Source organism: Dromaius novaehollandiae, chromosome 5 (genome assembly GCF_036370855.1).
Source record: "Dromaius novaehollandiae isolate bDroNov1 chromosome 5, bDroNov1.hap1, whole genome shotgun sequence".
NCBI classification, from domain to species: domain Eukaryota; kingdom Metazoa; phylum Chordata; class Aves; order Casuariiformes; family Dromaiidae; genus Dromaius; species Dromaius novaehollandiae.
This window is the reverse complement of record NC_088102.1, coordinates 65,322,406-65,340,988: the sequence shown is the minus strand read 5'-3', so window position 1 is coordinate 65,340,988 and position 18,583 is coordinate 65,322,406. Positions and strand designations below refer to the sequence as shown.

General features: G+C 36.7%; 1 protein-coding gene across 1 annotated transcript; it reads left to right on the top strand.

The window, feature by feature from the left end:
• The first annotated feature begins 94 nt into the window (after window positions 1–94).
• TSG101 (tumor susceptibility 101) lies at window positions 95–17,975 on the top strand. The gene is made up of 10 exons (XM_026092803.2): window positions 95–208; window positions 2,731–2,815; window positions 4,675–4,740; window positions 5,340–5,503; window positions 6,188–6,314; window positions 8,857–8,923; window positions 11,381–11,472; window positions 15,386–15,588; window positions 16,237–16,476; window positions 17,644–17,975. The coding sequence occupies exons 1-10, from the start codon at window positions 167–169 to the stop codon at window positions 17,731–17,733; spliced, it is 1,176 nt and encodes a 391-aa protein (XP_025948588.1). The 5' UTR covers window positions 95–166; the 3' UTR covers window positions 17,734–17,975.
• Window positions 17,976–18,583: the final 608 nt, after the last annotated feature.

Below are 18,583 nucleotides of genomic sequence, written 5' to 3'. Positions count from 1 at the left end.
CCTGGCACCGCCCCATCCCGCGGAAGTGGCGTCAGGGCCGGGCGGAAGCGGGTGTCGCCGCCGGAAACGGGAGCTGGCTGCCGCTTCATGTTTATATAGGGGCGGGGAGTCGCGGGCCAGGCCGTTGTGTGGCGGCGGGCGCTCGGCCGGGGGAGGCGCGGCCGCCATGGCGTTCTCCGAGAGCCAGCTCAAGAAAATGCTCGCCAAGGTAACGGGGCGGCGGCGTTTCGGAGCGAGCAGGATAGAGAAAAGTAGCGTCCGGCCAGCTGGGAGCCGGAGTTGATTTCCGAAGGGAGGGAGGAGCGGCGCCCCCAAAGCGTTGTTTGTAGTGGCGCAGGGCGCCGTTGCCCTGCCGTTGCGAGCTGAACAGAAACTGTTAGCAGGGCTGGGGCGGTGAGGCGCTGAGATGGAGCAGAGCCGCGGGACAGGCAGGCCGCTGCGTTGTATAACCCCTCCTGCCTCCGCTTGTTAGAAAGCAGGCGGAAAGGGAGTTCAGCTTGGCTGGCTAGCCTAGGGTTGGGTTTGTTTCGCTTCGTTTCAGCCAGCCCTGTTCCAGGAAACATTAAAATCTCTCTGCGAGGAAGTCATTATGTGCTGATAGTTGTGCCGTTCTCCAGGTGAAGACTGAAAGCAGAGCCCCTAAGACTCTAAATACTACAAGCGAGTTCGGGTTTTTGTTTTGGGGATTTTTTTTTGCAAAATACAGTCATAATAACTTAGACGATTTAAAGATGGGATGACAGGCAAGCCTCTCATCAGAACTGGACAAACACTGTTACTTTATGCATAGAATCACATGTAGAATCATAAGCAAAAATCAACTTGAAAGCAAATACTGATTATTAACTCAGTGGTGACAGCAGATGAGATCACCAGGCTTTTTGCAGCCTGGCCATATGGCTGTTTTGCTCTTGGGTGTTTTGGGAAGATAAAGCCCAACATCCCCCAAAGCACAGGTGCAGCTGCTGCAGTGACTGAATGAAGTTGTCCTGAGATTCTTGCTTTTCCCCTCAAGGGTGCCTCCCATGCTTTTCTCTTGAGTTCCCGTTTCTACCTAGTCTGCCCCTTGTTTGACAATTGCTGCTATAGGTAGAGGAGCCTAAAATCATTTTGTGAGGAATTTCCTCTTTAAAATTAAATTTTAAAGTACTTTTTGACAAGGTAGAATTCCTGAGTTGCTGTCTTTTGACTAAGGTATTATTATGGGAGTTGGTGGAGGGTGTTCATCTCTGTTCATCGAGTAAGAGTTGTAGTGCGCAGTAGTTGCTTCCTTATCAGTCTCTGTAAACTGTACAAAAGAAAACGATAGTTTCTAAGTTTCATTGCTCATATGAGTCTTTGTCAGAGCAGAGGTGACCTTTAGCTATGACACTGCACTTTGATGCTCTTGGATAACTTTTGAATTAATTTGTTCTAGTATTGTTAACCTGTACGTGCTTTGGGTATCAACCTTTTCATGGTGGTGGGCCCCTTCTCTTCCTTTCATGGTTGAACAAAAGGACGATGTCTGCGCGTGTCTGTGTGATGTCTGAAGACTGGCTTTTTTCTTACACTAAAAATGTTAGCAAGGGACTATATTGTTAGCATTTTTTTTTAATGGTAATTAACAGGAGGAATGGCCACTGCACCATGTAGTGAGCCAGCTCTCTGCTGCTCAGGAGCATACGCATTGTTGTCTACAAATTGTAGTTCCGAGATTGTTAAATTCTGTAGTAGCATATCTGTATTTTGAACATCTGTGGTATGAGCTACTTCCTACTCCCGGTGAAAGAAAGCAATCATGAAACCAGCATTATTATTGATGATATGCTGCTTTGAAAAGTCTGCTTTCTAATTGATAAATACATTAAAATATTGATAAATACTGTGATACTTTGAAATGTGTTATGAATGGTGTCTGTGGGGTTCAGATCGTAGATAGCCATATAGCAGGAATGTTTCAAATGTCACTATATTGGATCAGAGATGCCAAGAATGTTCTTTTGTTTCTCTTCTCATAGTTTGCCTTTGTTTTATTCACATTTGCGTTATATTGCAAATTTTTAAAGCTCCATTAAATCATTTAGAGCAGTTCTACTTTGTGTTTTTTGTATACGACCAGAAGAGGATGTGATGATTTTCTTTGCCTTTCCTAAATGAAATAGATATAATTCTGTTGTTTGTGACAACTCTTATTCGATGAACAGAGATGAACACCCCCTGCTATCTCCCATAGTAATACCTTAATTGTAGAAAGATGGCAACACTGGAATGCTACCTCATCAAAAAGCATCTTAAAATGTAACTTTAAAGAGGCAGTCCATCACAGTCTTAACTTCAATCAAAAAATATCATGTGATTACCAATTTTAAAGGTATAGAGGAGTTTGTTTTGGAGAACTTCTGATAAATAGGGTGCCTCAGTGTTTGCCTTTACATGACATGTAATGTGGGTTGTGGTAGAATGTGAATAAAAATGCATTCAGTAGCTTTCCCCTAATCAGTTTATGTATGGATTTTCATATAAGAAGAAAAACATCTTAATGCCCTGTTAAAGTTGGTTAAGTTGTACAGGGAGTGCTCACTAAAGTTATATGCAGAATAACATTCTTATTCCAACATAAGAGCAGAGAAGAATGTCCATATACCAGTGTAAACTCTTACAAATTCAGACTATTTGGTAAAATGAAACTTAATTAGATTATGCGGAAGATTTGGTGTCTGAATATATTCTTTCACTTCTGTTTTCCAGTATAAGTATAGAGACCTAACTGTACAGGAGACCATCAGTGTTATTACTCAGTACAAGGACCTCAAACCTGTTATGGATTCATATGGTAAGTCTGTGTGCAAGAGAAAAAATGTATTGCATTGCTGATAGTTTAGATATATTTGGTAGTTTTTATGGGAAAAAGGAGATTAAAGCTAGAATACAGAATTTGAATTTCTTGATCTTTGACATCAGTACTTTCCTGGAAACAGAAGGGTTATTTTCCTAAATAAATGTATCTAATGTGCCAAGAAGTATTACATTTTTCACAGCTCAGCTTTTACCTGATTGCTCTTAGAAGTCATTTTGCATATTGCTAGCTAATCAATTGCTGCCCTAGAAACTGCTGTTATCTTACAAATTCAGCTTTGCTATAATATAAAGATATTTTTACAATTGTGTTTACTGAAAAAGTACGATAAATCAATGAATAAATACTTCATTAAAAGTGAATCATTGTGGCAGTACTTAAGAGTATGAGGAATACACAAAGTTATGTATATGGAAAATTGGCATGAGGGGTTTTGTAATATAGATCAGCAGTGATTTAGCCATTGTTTATTAATTATTTCAAAGGGTCTGAGTAGATTTCAGTGCATTAAATGAAGAAGATTCCTAGGGTCAGCTTTGAGGGCATGGCCTCATAGCCATTGAGGTCGTGCTCCTGATCACTTTTTGTTAACTATCAGCTCTTGGATCTCTCTGTGAGTGAATTTATCTTACAAAAATATCAACAAAAAAAATTGTAGTATTTTGCTTTCTAAATTATTATCAGGATTGAGAGGTATTAAAAGGGGACATGGACAGGTAGAAGATAACTGAGTTTTAACTTGAAAAGATGCAAGTCAGCAGTTGTCAGAGAAATAAAAATTCTTACAATGGCTGGAGAATCAAAAATAATAGCGAAAGGACTACGGTCAGAAGAGTGCTCACAAGTTTGGATTATGATTCAGTGATCAGAATGCCAGATAGGTTTGAGCTGTAGTGAGAAGCCTATTTCTGTTACCCAGCTATTTCTAAGCTGTCTTGGAAAGGTTGAGCACAAAACCACTTACAGATAATTTATGCTGTTTGGAGTAGTGAACTGAGCAATGAGAAAATTATTACATTGCTGCTGAAATAATTTTCAAGGCTGTATTCAATAATGAAATATATATCCCAGTTAAATCATGACATATTCTGCAGAGGCAGGTAAAATATTATCACCAAAGAATGTACAGTGCACTTCATTTGAGGTATAACTAGACACTTTCAGTGAAATGAAGAAAATTTTATTACCAAAAATTGATTCATTAAGCCCAGACTAATCTACCAGATGGAAAGGATGGGAAAACTAGATACAGCAATGCAGCCAGGGTTCCTGTGCCTTTTGTGAACTGAGACTAAATTATGTGGCAGCAAATCAAGTGCTATGCATTCTTCCTCTTATCTGCACTGTATTACTGCTGGTTAAATTTCCTCTACTGATTAGGTAACAGATTAAATGCCTACAGGCCAATAACTTTCAGTGTTCTTGCCAACTTGCTAGTTTGGAGAAACCATAAAGAATTCTTTATAATCCTAAGAAACAGGATTTTTTTTAAATTAGATTAGAGTCCAAATTGACCTTGTAGCAATTTTTATGGTTTTCAGTTTGTATAGTTTCAAGTTATGTTTTACTTGGGCTCTGACTGAGAAGACAGTGTTGTTTTCAGCAGGTGTAGACTGACAGTATAATCGGTCATTCATTTCTCAGAAATACTTCATTCACGAGAAATTACGTGATTGTAGGCAGTCATCTACTAGTCTGTAGATGTGCGAGAGCAGAACTTTTTAAGAGGAGCTTATGTATTTTTAATTTTTGAAAATTTGTGCTGACAAATAGATATCTATAACTGGAACAGAGATTAACATAGCAGAGGTTGAATGTTGTTTGTTCCCTTCCAGTTTTTAATGATGGCTCATCTAGGGAGTTGATGAGCCTCAGTGGAACCATTCCTGTGCCTTATAGAGGTATGCATTTATTATCGTTATTATTATTAATTATTGCTATTGTTACTATTTTTCCAAATTACATTAAAGGCTACTTAGATTTGTAGTGGTTCACCTTCACAACTTCAGTGATTTCTATCATCTTGAAATCCCTTACTTGTCCACAGTATAATGTTTTAAAGAAAAATCTTCCTTTTTTTTGTGGAATAAAATTCTAGTGTGCAGCATTGTTGCTTCACCCTCACAGAGCTCTGTAACTCATGTTTTCTTTCAGTAGTGTTTTTCAAGGTTCTCAATAGAATGAGGGCTACAAACCACTTGTTGCTGCAGTAGTTCAGATATCAGGATCTAGCGGTGTTACACTATAGAACAAATGCGATAATGTATTAGTCGTTAATGATAATCATAAATCAGAGTTAAGCTGTTCTGAGAAATGCTGAGTTTGTGGCTATATTGGGAGTTCTTCATTAAACAGATCATTGGTAGATTTCAGGTTCATCTGTTATCTGCTTCTGTGCAATTGAATTTATTGATTTTAGTAGTGTTTTAAAAATCTGCTTATAAAATGACAGTTAAAGAGTTGGAATAACTTCTAAAATATTTCAAATTCTCTTTTCTAGGTAACACATACAATATCCCAATTTGCTTGTGGCTGCTGGATACCTACCCTTTCAACCCCCCAATTTGTTTTGTTAAACCCACTAGCTCTATGACAATAAAAACTGGGAAGCATGTTGATGCAAATGGGAAGATATATCTTCCTTATCTGCATGAGTGGAAACATGTAAGTATAGCGAATCTGAAATCTTCAGATTGCTCTGTCCTGAATTTCTTTAGATATTTGTACTGTTTTTTTTTTAAACAAAAACCATGATTCTTTTTATTTGAGAACTTAAAACTTTTTTTTTACTCTTTTATGAAAACAATTACTTATTGCTTTTGATGTCTTAAAGTTCAGCACATTACTTTCTCTGTTGCTTGGTTAATTGTCCTTAGTGACAGCTTGTCTGATTAAACAGTGCAGCTTAGGCTTCCTTCCCTGGCAGGAGACTGATGTGAAGATCTTTTTTCTATTGCGTCATTCTGAACTTAAGCAAAAGCTATATGTTGTATGAATTTGAAATGTCTGAAAGCTCAGTTATTGGTACCTTTACTTTCACGATGCAGAGCTGATTTAAATTTAAAATTATTACTATAATCCATCATTGCGCAATCATCTTCAGTCACGTACTCCCCTGCAGTTGATACAAACCCATGTATTACCTCCTTTATTCTGAGTGTAAATGCTGCTTTAGCCGTATTTTGTTATGTTGTTTTTAATGTTTTGAGGGAGAGAGGGAGGAGAGAGAGAGGAAAAAAAAGAAGATGGCTTTTGAGAGCTGGTGAAATGGTACCATTTTGTTGTTTATAGTCTGTTAAAATGTCCATTACCAGAAATCAGCAGCTTCTGATTTGCTTACCCTCACAGCCTCAATCAGACTTGCTAGAACTGATTCAGGTTATGATTGTGGTGTTCGGTGAGGAACCTCCAGTCTTTTCTCGGCCTACCGTTTCAGCAGCCTACCCGCCGTACCAGGCAACAGGCCCACCAACTAGTAAGTGGACGTGACTACCAATTTCTACAAATACTCATACAAATATTCCAGAGTTGACTGTTGCTCTGCATTGTTTGTTGGCAAATGATACGCTCTGCTCTGTTGTGGCTTTGTATATTGATGGCTAGTGAGTTCACCTGTGCCGTACTTGAGCTTTTTTTGAACTATGCTGTAAAAATAGTGTGTGGTTTTTGGCTTTTGGAAGGGAAAAAATATATCATGTGTGTGTATATGTGTGTATATATATGTATATATCAGTAACCTGTCAACATTCAGAGATATCCTTAAAAAGACCCTTTAAGGTAACTGCTTCAAATTTTTTTTCATTCTGATAATACAAGTCCATCTGTTAGCAGCTTTCTGAAACCACTGATTTCATGTGGAAAAGAATACTACTTTTATTTCCCCCACACACTCACTTATTTCTTTTTTTAATAACTGCTGTCTGAAAATGAAAAAAAAATTGCATCATGATTTTTCAGATTTCTCTGTTGATTTGGTACTCTGATTTGGTACCCATTCTTGTTTTCTTACAAATGGTCTCGAGGCTTTTTTTTAAGGCTTTTATTTAAACTTTTGGGAGCATCTTACTTTAAAGAATAGGGATAGGTAGGTGGGAAAAAATACAAGAGAGAAAGAAAATCCAAGAGAAAATTCTACATGTGGTGGGAAAAATACAGTAGAGGAGATAAAGTCAAGCCAAGGACTGGGAGGGGGGAGCTTGGGGAAGCAGATTAGCTGTGGCCTGCTTAATGGTAGTGCAACAGCATTTGCGGTTAGATTTTTCTTTTTTTGTATATTTTTAAGGCTGTATCTATTTTGTGTTGAAATATGGCTTTTATCAGATCATAATAGTACAACTGAAGTAGTAGTCATTATAATTCCCAGAGGAAACTATTTCTGCAAGGCGTTAGTTCCTAGCACATGAGAAAAGCGTTAGCAAACACGAGTGGAAACATTAGAGATGTCTGGACTAAAAGTAAGTGTTCTGGTTTTAGCGTGTCCAGCACTAGCCTACCTGCTACGAGAGCACTAGATGATTCAACAAACATGAACTGCTCTAATTTTCAAGAACAGTGGGTGTCAGTACAAGTACAGTTTTAGTAGAGACTGTGAGCTGTGTTGTGCTTTAAGGAAGGATCATCCACTGAAATATCACATTATTTTCTACTTCTATAGTCACAAGTCATACTCAAGGCTACTACAACTGAAGTAATTTTAGCAAAAATGTTTCAAGTTTTTCACATTTTTAATAGCTACTTGGATATACTGGTGTAATTATTTTTTTCTGTATTTTCCAGATATTTAGTCTTATTTTTAAGTTCTAGATAGACCATTTAAGAAATGAAGCACACAGGGATGAAAGTAACTTGGCTTTTTTTAAAGCTATTTATAACATTCCTGAAATTAATATAAATATATAGTAAGTATATTCAAGTATTAATAAGTATTATTTTTATAATAAAGTTATAAGATTTCTAAAAATAAAATTGATAAGGCTGTATTAAAGCCATAGGCATTTATATGTGCTGCTAAAAGTTTTTTAAAGGTATAACTTTTAAATGGCAGAAATTGCTGGATAAGAACATGAACAGATTGTTAAATGGCTAATCTGGTGTTGAGAAGCCCAGCTACTCTAAAGGTACTTAAATTACATACTCATTCAGAAAGTTAGAGAATAATGGCTACATTGGAAAGTTTATTTTCTGTTTTTTCAGCTGTTGTGTAAAAAGGGAAAAGGAAAGCTCTTTGGGTGTGTCATCTTTAACAACATGCCAGCTTTTCCAGTTCCCGTGCTGCAGATACTTTTTCTTACGTATTCAGAGACTTCAAGATTAATATTACTTGAGCATACAACTAATCATTGTGCATTTTTAAATTGAAATCTATTTTTTATTCAAGTAGAAGCTAATATATATTTAAAGTAACAATTAAGAAAAAATACATCTGTGGTCAAAGGTATTTTGGTCTGCTCTACTAAGGAGTGTATAATTGAACTGTCAGTTCTCATTCTCTCCCTCCAAAAACAAACACTCCTAAAAGTGCTGACCAGTTTCAACCAAAGTTGGCAGGGAGGGGTAAAATCTTCAGAAATGCAAAGTTTGCTGAAGTTTTGTGAAAATGTGTTTGGATATAGAGAAGAGATTTTGACGGGTCAACGTACGGAGGAAGCATCAGATCCAGTTTAGTCTTTTTTCTGTTTTCGGACGAAGCAGCTGTCTTGGCCGGTCGGCAGAGAGAGCTCTGAGCAAACCTCTTCATATACGTCCTCTTGCCAAGCTGCACGAGAGCAGCATGGGAGACATCTGGGAGAGCAGTGAGAAGTGATGGTGTTAGGGGATGCAGGGTACATATTGTTGGCTTCATTGGTTGTAGAATGACTTTTCTTACTATTGATATTTGGCTCTGTTACATTGTATTCATTGTTCAATAATATTTTGAAAAACATCTGACCACAGTATAAATACATCCCACTTGTGTGGTCTTCCTGTGTAGTAAACTTCTGAGAAGTAGAAATATACAAAATTGTTATTTTATGTAGCTTCCTACATGCCGGCCATGCCAGGTGGAATCTCTTCCTATCCACCAGGACACACTCCTAACCCAAGGTAAGCACCATTTTAAAGCATCATCCTTTATATAGTAGAAGGTGTCACTGAATAGAGTCCAGTCTTATCTGTATTTTCTTATGGTGAGATTTGGATTTGGGGGTTTATATATAATAATTATGTTAGCAGTTTATTTAAAAGTAGGAATTGAATTCTTGTCAATAGCTAAAAGAAAGTTGGAGCGAGGTTTAGCCTGTTTAGTGCCATTTGCTTCAAATATAAGATACACGGGCGATAAATATGTTTAGAAAGTACTTAACCTCCGAGGTGTTCTCTTGCTTCACTTCTGTAAAGGATTAGTTTTTATAGGGTTGATACATTTATGTGCTGTAGAGAGATACGTACCCCTGCAGGTTTTTTTTAATAGTATTTTCAGTTTGGGGTAAATAACTCAAAATATTGAACAAAATAACTGCCGGATTAATATGAAGTGTGGCTTGTTTTCTTCTTCCCTATGCTAGATGTTGTTTCATAGGCATTAAAAACTGAAAATGAGTCGCTGCAGAACAGGTTCTAGTAATAGTTATAAAAGTTTCTATAATGTTGTTTGAATATTAGAAGAAAATCAGTTTGTACATCAGTTTGGCCTTTGCACTGACCATTCATGTTCCAGTTTTTAGTGCTGTGTTACAATCTCCATTCTAAAAGCTCAGCTAACTGGATTTACTCTGGGCATCATTTTTTTTAATTTGAGGATATCACCCAGTATTGTGTGGAAGTAAATTTGATACAGAAGATATTTGTTGAATTGTTAATCAAAACATCAGTGATTATTTTTTAGAAAACTTAGAAGAAATATTTCACTTGGAGAGTTTCATGTGGAGGCTCTCAAAAAATGTTAAGAAATATGTGTTTTTTAAAGTATTTTTAGATGTTCTTGGTGATTCTTAGTGGCAGGAAGTCAACTTCAGCCCAAAGGATATAGCTTTAAATTGTGAATAACAGTGGAAAGAATGGAAAGAACAAGAGAGATTTTCAGAAATTTAGCAATGTTTACCTTTTTTGGTTTTATTTTTTAAATATCTAATTTAAATAGTTTAAAATATCTAATAATGTAAAAAATATGTCCTTTTTAAATAACTCACCAGAACAGGTCTTGTGTTTTCGTGTATGGAGTTGCACTGCCTGTATTCCATTTTTAATGTTTGTTTTCATTGTGTTCAAAGCGTTCTGCTTAGATTTAGATGCTAGGAAATTGCCTCCGGCATAAATCGTGAGCACTTTGGACTTAATTCAGAGCACACTGAGAACTTAAAGGACACAGAATGATTTCTGTATTTTTTTATTAATCTAGAACAAAACTTTTTCTTTAAGCATGCTACATAGTTGTTTGGAATAAACCTTTTCAAAAAGGCTTGCAGTGCTGTCTTAGCAAATTGTAGGAAGCTGATAGCTGCTTTCTGGTGTGTATCTATATTTCTATATTTCTTCCACACAATCATTATTTTTGTTAGTATCATCCTTATGACTTGATTCTGTGGTAGGAGCATATGAGGAGTTGCTGTAGTATATACCACTCTGATATAAGGATTTGCAAGCATTTAGGGCTTTTTTTATTTATATATATATATATATATATATATATGTATGTATGTATATATTTTTTAAGGAGTGAAAGATAGAGATTTTGATAACTTCTTATGGCAAACCTTAATTTTTTTCCCCTAAATGCATTTATTTAAAGTGCTCTTAATGTCTATACAAAAATGAATAATAATAGAGCTATTTTAATAAAATACCATAACCTGTGAACGTTGAAAGGAGAGTTTTAAGAACAGTTATCTGGAAGTGCACAGAATATGCTTATTGTGTATCTATTCTGTAATAAATTCAGTCCATTTTTTTTCCTGGAGTATTTGCTATACTGTACAGAGGTTTGCCAGTCTATTACTGACTGGTTTGAGTCCTTGTTTTGGTTGGCAGTAAATATATTTTATACTTAATGCAGTAGTTTCTGCTGTGACAGTAGAGAATGTTCTGTAGACTGTGATGTTAGGTCCCATCTGACAATTGTCTCAGTGAACTAATAAATAATTAGCTTCCCTTCATCTTGCAGAACAGGGCTGAGAATTTCTGGAGGTTTCACCTTGCAACAGTGTTTTGCACAATGCTTTTATGTTTATATAAAGCAGCTTAGCAGTCTTACTGTTAATTATTCTGCTAAAAATTATTAGAATTGAAATAGCTGTTTGTCAGTTAAGAGCTCGAATAGTGTTTTTTGGGTATTTTTGGTTTTTAGAATGGCAAGCTTGATTAAGTGAATCTTTTCAATCACTTTTGGATCATTTGAAATGATCCAAATGTTTGTCCAGGAAATAACCTGATAGGGGCTCAGATAAAATGATGTCATCTTAAAACCTAAATAAATTTTTAATAGAGTAATGTAAAACTAACATAAATGGATGATATTTTACAAATATATACCTAACTTGAGCCTATCTTTCTTTGTCAAAACAGCTATCCAAGCTATCCTTACCCAGCTGGTGTTCCATTTCCAGCAACAACTAGTGTTCAGCACTACCCATCTCAGCCTCCTGTGACTACTGTTGGTGAGTAACTTTGAAAATATTTCTTTGAAGTGAAGTTTCTTATGAAAAATTTTATGTAAGGAGAAAAATGAGGAAAAGGATTGTTTTGTTTGTAATCTGACCTTACAAAACACTGATGTTTAATGAAAAAAAATTTTGTAACTCGAAGAGTAAAATTCTGTTTTAAACATTTTTACTCATTTTATGAAAAAAAAAACTATTAAAAAACCTTATATTTTATTCAGTCAGGAACATGGTAACACTTTGTGTGTGCTCTAGGAATATTTTGAAGAATGGTGCATGTAAGCACCTGTTTTCTTTCTGTACCCTTTGACTGTAAGTGATTTTTTTTGTCTGTATCGCTCTGTGTTCATGATTTAGGTTTAAAAAAAAAACAAAAAACTTTTTTTCCTCATTTAGTCATCTGCTGGATCCACTTTACTCCAAAAGACGTAGCCATCTAGAACAGAGGTTTCGAAAGCTTTTGGAGTGAGCTTCATTGTTACTGAGTTTCTTTGTTTTCCTGCTTCTTCACTCTTCCTTCTGAATGCACCCTGTTACTGCCTTCTTTCTTCCCTTCATCAGGAAGGAATCTAGAGTCTTATCCAAGACGAGATCTTGATCGTGTAGATCAAGATCTAGACTCTTCTCTTTTATCAGCCTGCTGCTTGGTGGCCCTGTGTTGGCAAAATGCCTTAGTCTGGTTTCTCCTCTGTGCCTCGCTTAGTGTAAGCATGTGTATAGGATTGGGAACCAGTGAAATAGATCATCTAAGTAAGTAGGGGGGTGATGTGGTAACTTTGAAGTGGAGTGATAGTCCTTTTGGAGCAGCGGTATGGGTCAGGTGCAGATCCTTCTGTGGCATTGTTCAGCATGTCCATCATTTGTAATCCCTTGCATCATAATTAAAAGTGCATCTGTAGGTTCTAAATTTACTGTGCAAACTCTCAGTAATTCATGCACTTCTTCCCTCCAGAACTGTATTTTGAAATTTTCATTCACCCATCTGGGGGCATAGCAAGCTCACAGCTTGGTAAAGGAAGCTAGATGTGTTTACTCTCAAAATATTCGAGTTTGTTATTACAAAATTTGCAAACAGTGAAAAGTCTTACGTTACATTCTTCTTGTGGCTGATCTCATTCTTTGTGTCCGCATTCTTCTAATTCAGGAAGTCATTGACCATTTCCGTGGTCATCTCCCCTCAGAGGTGTATCTGTGTGTCTACCATGCATGTTACAAGGAAGCAGCTGTCCCAGCTGTGTAGCTTAAACAGCACCCAGTGTTGGGGGGCTGCTGTTCCGTCCTTGAGGTTGGTAAGTCCCCTCGGCTGTCATTGTCGGATGTGCAGAGAGGTGTTAAGAGCCTTTCTAGGGAACATCAGCTTTCTGCAGTGTCTCATACAGATCCAGTTTTGCTTTTACGTAGTACGGAGTTAATTCACAATACAAATGCGTCCTATCTCATTTCTTTCCCTCCTTTTCATTCCCAGTGAAGACAAACAGGGTTAGAGTATCTGTGAGTATCCCAGAAGAATTTTCACAGCTCCTGGGCTAGATCATCTGCTATTAAATTGTAACAGCAGATTTTTGTAGGGGCAGTTTAACATTAGACTAATTCATTTGTTGCAGCTAGGTAAAAATCACACACCTGCCAGACTTGGTTTATTTCTGTGTCAAATGAAATGCAAAGGAGGACAGATCTTTAATCATTCAGTGTATTTGTAATAAATTGTTTCCTTTCAACTGCAAGTGTTTGTTTTGTATATAAATTATTTTCTGCTCTTGTTGCACTATGATTTGTCATAGTTTGTTTAGGATCATATCAGGAACTGTGTGTTGGGGGGGGGGTTTCCTTTAGTGAGCTTAGTTTGTCTTGAATGAAAATACTTATTCAGAGTAGCTTGGGATTTTATTAATATCCAGATTTTCAGATAGTCCTTCAGGTTTTTTTTTTTCTTTTCTTTCCGCCATTAATTACCTTTTTGATACAGTTACTACTTTGCTGCTTCAGTAAGGTCACTTCTGAAACCAGACCCTGCCTGATAAAGGTTAAGGCTCAGTGTGAAGGTGAAGGTTTCAGTGCTCTCTGGCTTTAATGGCAATGTGCCATACAGTCTTCCCCAAGAAGGGCTAAATATAGAAGTGACAGAAAATGCTAAGGGTTCATGCTCTTTAAGAAGCCAAATAGAATCTAATTCAGCTCTCTGTAAGTGATCCCTTACATGTGCAAAGAGCTCTTTCCTATTTGCTATCACTTTTTATTTGAAATTTCATTGTGTGCAAGGCATATTGTGTCTTTCTTTCCCCTCTTGTGCTTTATTGTTCAAGTGAGCTTTGTCTAAAACTGTCCAGAGTGAGGGATATCAGGAAACGAGTAGAACTGATTGCTGGTTGTGGCTTTGCCTTATAAAATAATTCATTATAAATCATGTTAATGCTGTTTTTTGAAGTGAAATCTGATCTTTCTGTTTTGGTTAGGAACATGTGTATTTACAGCTAACTGCCTTATATGAGAAGTCCTAAGCAGTGAATAAACTCCTTGTCCCCCATGGTTTAAGGTTGACTAGGTTAAGTTTTACTCCTCAGTACAGGAAGCACTGTCCTTTTCTCCTCCTCACAGAAGCAGTGATGATAAATTCCTGGGTTTGTGTGGTGCCATTTGGCAGCTTTTGTTGCTGGTTCTAATAGATGACAAAATATTGCAAATGTTCTTATTGACTGGCAACAGAGTGAATGGCTTAAGAAATATAAATCGGATCAAGTGGGGGCATTTGCATCACTATTTTAAGTTTTTGGGTATGATGAACCAAGTGAAACTTACAGATTAATATGTGTGCAGTCAAACTGTGTATCATCACTTTTTTTAGGCTCAAATGATGTAACTTAATTCACAGAATCTCTGTGTTCTTAATATTTTTATTTCTTTTTATTCAGATAACAAAAAACATATTTTAATAGGAAGAGTAGTTGCAGGCTGTTCATAGGTGCCTTTAGCTTATTTTATAGACCATTCTTCCTCTGCTTTTCCCTCTTCTAAGTTAAGATAAGATCTTTTAAAAGTTAAAAAATGAAGAAGTGGAAAGCCCAATGTAATGCTGAATGTGTATGTACAAAAAATGTGCCATGTGATTTTAGTCTGCTAGAATGTTTCTATAAACCATATGCTAATAGTGATTAACACTTCTTTCTATGCCATATAATCTTAAATAAATGCTGCTTGTTAAAGGAAGACTGCTTGAATAAAATGCTGAATATTCTATATTAACATTTTTTTTCTGCCCTCCCATCCCTTGCCCCACAGTGGCTGAATGATGGTGACAATTGTGAAACCATCTGGGAAGCGTAGATCACGTTGTAGCTTTTTAGTCACTTAATACTGTTCTTATATCTTCATAAATGTAAAAGGGCAATGAGTTAACTTTTTTATTGTTGCTATTTTTGTTAGTTTCACTAGTGTACATTTATTTTTCATTAATCTTAATGAACAGCATAATCAGTAATCCTCAAAATTAGGATACCTACAGGCAAATTCAGTATCTTAAACCAGTTGTTAAATTAATCACAGTTGAACATGTGAACATGTGCTAATTCCTCTAGCATCTACCAGAAATTCAGTTGTCTTTTAAAGTATGTTTTGCCTGACATATTTACAGATCTGGGGGGAAATGACCAGCCCATTTTTAAATTAAAGGAAGGTTGGGTATATGGGAATGTGGTGGTGGTGACAGCGGGGTTATAATAAAGGAAGCGAATAGGGTTTTGTATCTCACTGTGGCTGTGTCTCCTCTTCATTGCTTCTGAAAATGATTATGGAAAACAATTTCTTTTATTATCTTATATTCTTGAAGTAGATAAATTTAGCCCCTTTTTTCAAACAGGCCTATATTGGAGACAGGTCAGACAGTTAATTTTTGTGTGTGAATTTTATTGTACAGGGCCCAGCAGAGATGGAACCATCAGTGAGGATACCATTCGAGCTTCCCTTATTTCAGCTGTCAGTGACAAACTGAGATGGCGAATGAAAGAAGAAATGGACCGCGCACAAGCCGAACTCAATGCCTTGAAGCGGACAGAAGAGGACTTGAAGAAAGGACACCAGAAACTGGAAGAGATGGTAACTCGCCTGGATCAGGAAGTGGTAAGCTGAGATGAAACAAAGCTCCGTATCTGAGCATTTCTAGTAGGGAGCAGAAGCATGTGATTAATTCGTATTAAGCATGGTACAAATATCAAAGCTTTCGGCATATTGCTTTTAAAATACGCATTCTCTTTCTAAATTGACGTGCATGTGTTCAGAGAGAAAGCAAGTCAGAGACAGCAGTGACCCTAAAAGACATTGTCCTGTTTCTGTCTCTTATAAATATCATTGTTCGATAGTAGAGGAACAGCATTGATGTTTTTCTCCTTCATTCCCAAGAAAGATGATGTCAGTGGTGTTGAGAGTTTTTCATAATTGTGTCTCAGTTTCTAGATAATAATGTGCGACAGCACTGGAGAGCATTTCAGTGCCTTAGTACAGAGGCACTGATTTTAGTCACAGTTTCCTGGTAAAACTGTCAATCAGTAATGGATTAACATTATAGCCTAAAACAACTTTTACTTTTTTAAATGGAAGTGTCCCAAACCTATGGGGTGGTAGCTCTTTCTTTTGTAAAAATCCTAATGAGATTGCTAGAGAAGAAAAGAATGAGCCAGCATTTCTAAAAATCTTTCATCTTAATAGTGATGTAACAGGAAGACGTTCAGCTCTTAAGAACTATGAAATAAACATCTTAACTGTTTACAGGCTGAAGTCGACAAGAACATTGAACTTCTCAAGAAGAAGGATGAAGAGCTCAGTTCTGCCTTAGAAAAAATGGAAAGTCAGTCGGAAAATAATGACATAGATGAAGTTATCATTCCTACAGCACCACTTTACAAGCAGATCCTGAACTTATATGCAGAGGAAAATGCCATTGAAGACACCATCTTTTACCTTGGGGAAGCATTGAGACGGGGAGTGATAGATCTAGATGTCTTTTTAAAGGTAGGCTTCTTGAGGCATTTTAAAACATACATTTTAAATAGCTTGAACTCCTGTGTTCAGCTTATTAATCTTAGTGCTTTCTTCACTGAAGGGGAGCTGGTAAGTAGGGAAATAATTATATGTTGAAACATAAGTTTTAAAAGAGGAATTCCAGAATTAAGATAAAGGAACAATTTAAAAGCGTTACAGACATGAAGTCATTTATCATTAGACAGCTGCAACAGTGTCAACATAACCTTTCCTTTGGACTTGCATCCTAATTTTGGAGAAACTAACATCAAGGGTGGCTGGAGTATTTAATCAGCTTTCCACTTGCAGTCTGCGGATGCTGCTGCTGATGCAGCCAGTTGAGAGTGTTAGAATCGTAGGAAAAAAATAAGGCAGAGAGATACCTTGAGAAGCCAGCTAGTTTTGCATCTGTAGCAGGGGTCTTTCTAGACAATTTATTCCATTTCTTTGTTGTTCTTAATGCTGAAAGTTTTCATAATGTCAGATCTAATAATCTGGCTTTATTTTGAATTTTTATTTCCTGTGCTGTCCGCTATGGACATAGAATACAGATCTGCAGGTGTTTTGAAAATATTAAAAATACTTACTTGGAATTAAACTTTGTAGTTCTTTTTTCTGTAACAGTAATTAATATTGCTATTGGATCTGAAAAGAGTAGTGTTCAAAAGTGGAACAGTCTGCACTGGGGCCACCCAGTAAAAAATGTTACCAGTTCTTCATTTTTTTAATAGTTCAGGTTCCCCAAGGTTTACCACTTCAGCTTTGCTTTTAATGTCCGGTGTGCAATGCACCGAGACACATTATTTCCTTATGTAGCTTGCTAGTTAAGTTTATCTGCTGTTAAAAGAACTATTCTCTCTCCCATGGGAAGTGCATTAGTCTTTGACTTCAGTTTACCTTGAAGTACGTTATTTTCCACTTTGTTAAGAATATGTTAAGAATTAATTATTAAAATCACTAAAAATACACTGTAATGATTGCATTTGGTAGCCATTTGCAAAAGTTATCCTAAGCCAAGAAAATGCTGTGAACACCCCATTGTTTGGGTCACAGCGTGTGTCATACTTGAAAAAATTTGTGTTGCCATGTAAGTATCATTGTTTCAGAGCTTTTCCAGTTGGTAGCTGTTCTTTTTTTTTTTTTTTCTTCTTTCTGCAGCATGTACGTCTTCTGTCTCGCAAGCAGTTCCAGCTGAGAGCATTAATGCAGAAAGCAAGGAAGACTGCTGGACTGAGTGATCTCTACTAAATTCTCAGACTTTAACGGGGGAGTTAGATTTCCCTACGAAGCAGCCAGTCTCTTGATCTTTCTCTTAACCAGTAGATGCCCAGAATAAGTTATTACATCATTCAAGTGTAAGATATTTTGAATCAATAATATATTTTCTTTTTGGTAAAGACTAGCTTTTATTAATGCACTTTCTATTTCCTGTAATCTTTGTGCTGGTGGACTTACGCTGAATAAAACTTGTTGCATATTTTCTTCCTCTACAGAGCTGTGTACAATGTACTTTCTTTACAAACAGGCCCAGGTTATGCAGTGGCAGCTTAGTCAGACCTTTATTTTATTTCTGAGACTTGGAAAATATTTTGGTGTCCCAAACCAGAAAAACTGGCATCTTTGAGTGTAACTAAGCTTTATTATGACCAGTGAAAGCCAGAAACTCAACATTTCAAGGCCCTGTTGTTTGATCTTGCTGTTGACATCTAGGGATTCTATAAGATCACTTCAAGAAAACAGTGATTTGCCTTACCATCTGATAGTGGGCAGAGTGTAGTATATGAACATCTTTCCATAAGAAATAACAAAACGACTTGAAAAAAATGAGGTTCTTCCCCAACCAACCTGTTTCTGCTAAAATTAATCTCCTGTATTGGTAACTCCATGATGTTGAACTATGTGGAGGAAAAAATTGTTGCAGAGGGTTGTTTGTTTTTTCTGTGTGCACTATTCTGTGGTAAGGAAGATGGTTCCTTTGTTGAGCTGTGTGTAAGGTGGTTCTCCACTCAGCTAAGATAGTGCAAAAAAACAGGCTTTGGTGACATGAAGAAGAGGATCAAATTTAAGGACCAAGTATTGAACACCTCTCATGCTCTGA

Bases quoted from the DNA above. Each gene is read 5' to 3' on its own strand.
- TSG101 (XM_026092803.2), top strand. From the start codon at position 167: ATGGCGTTCTCCGAGAGCCAGCTCAAGAAAATGCTCGCCAAG. The intron at 209-2,730 runs GTAACGGGGCGG...TCTGTTTTCCAG, and splicing joins TCAAGAAAATGCTCGCCAAG to TATAAGTATAGAGACCTAAC. The intron at 11,473-15,385 runs GTGAGTAACTTT...TTTATTGTACAG, and splicing joins GCCTCCTGTGACTACTGTTG to GGCCCAGCAGAGATGGAACC.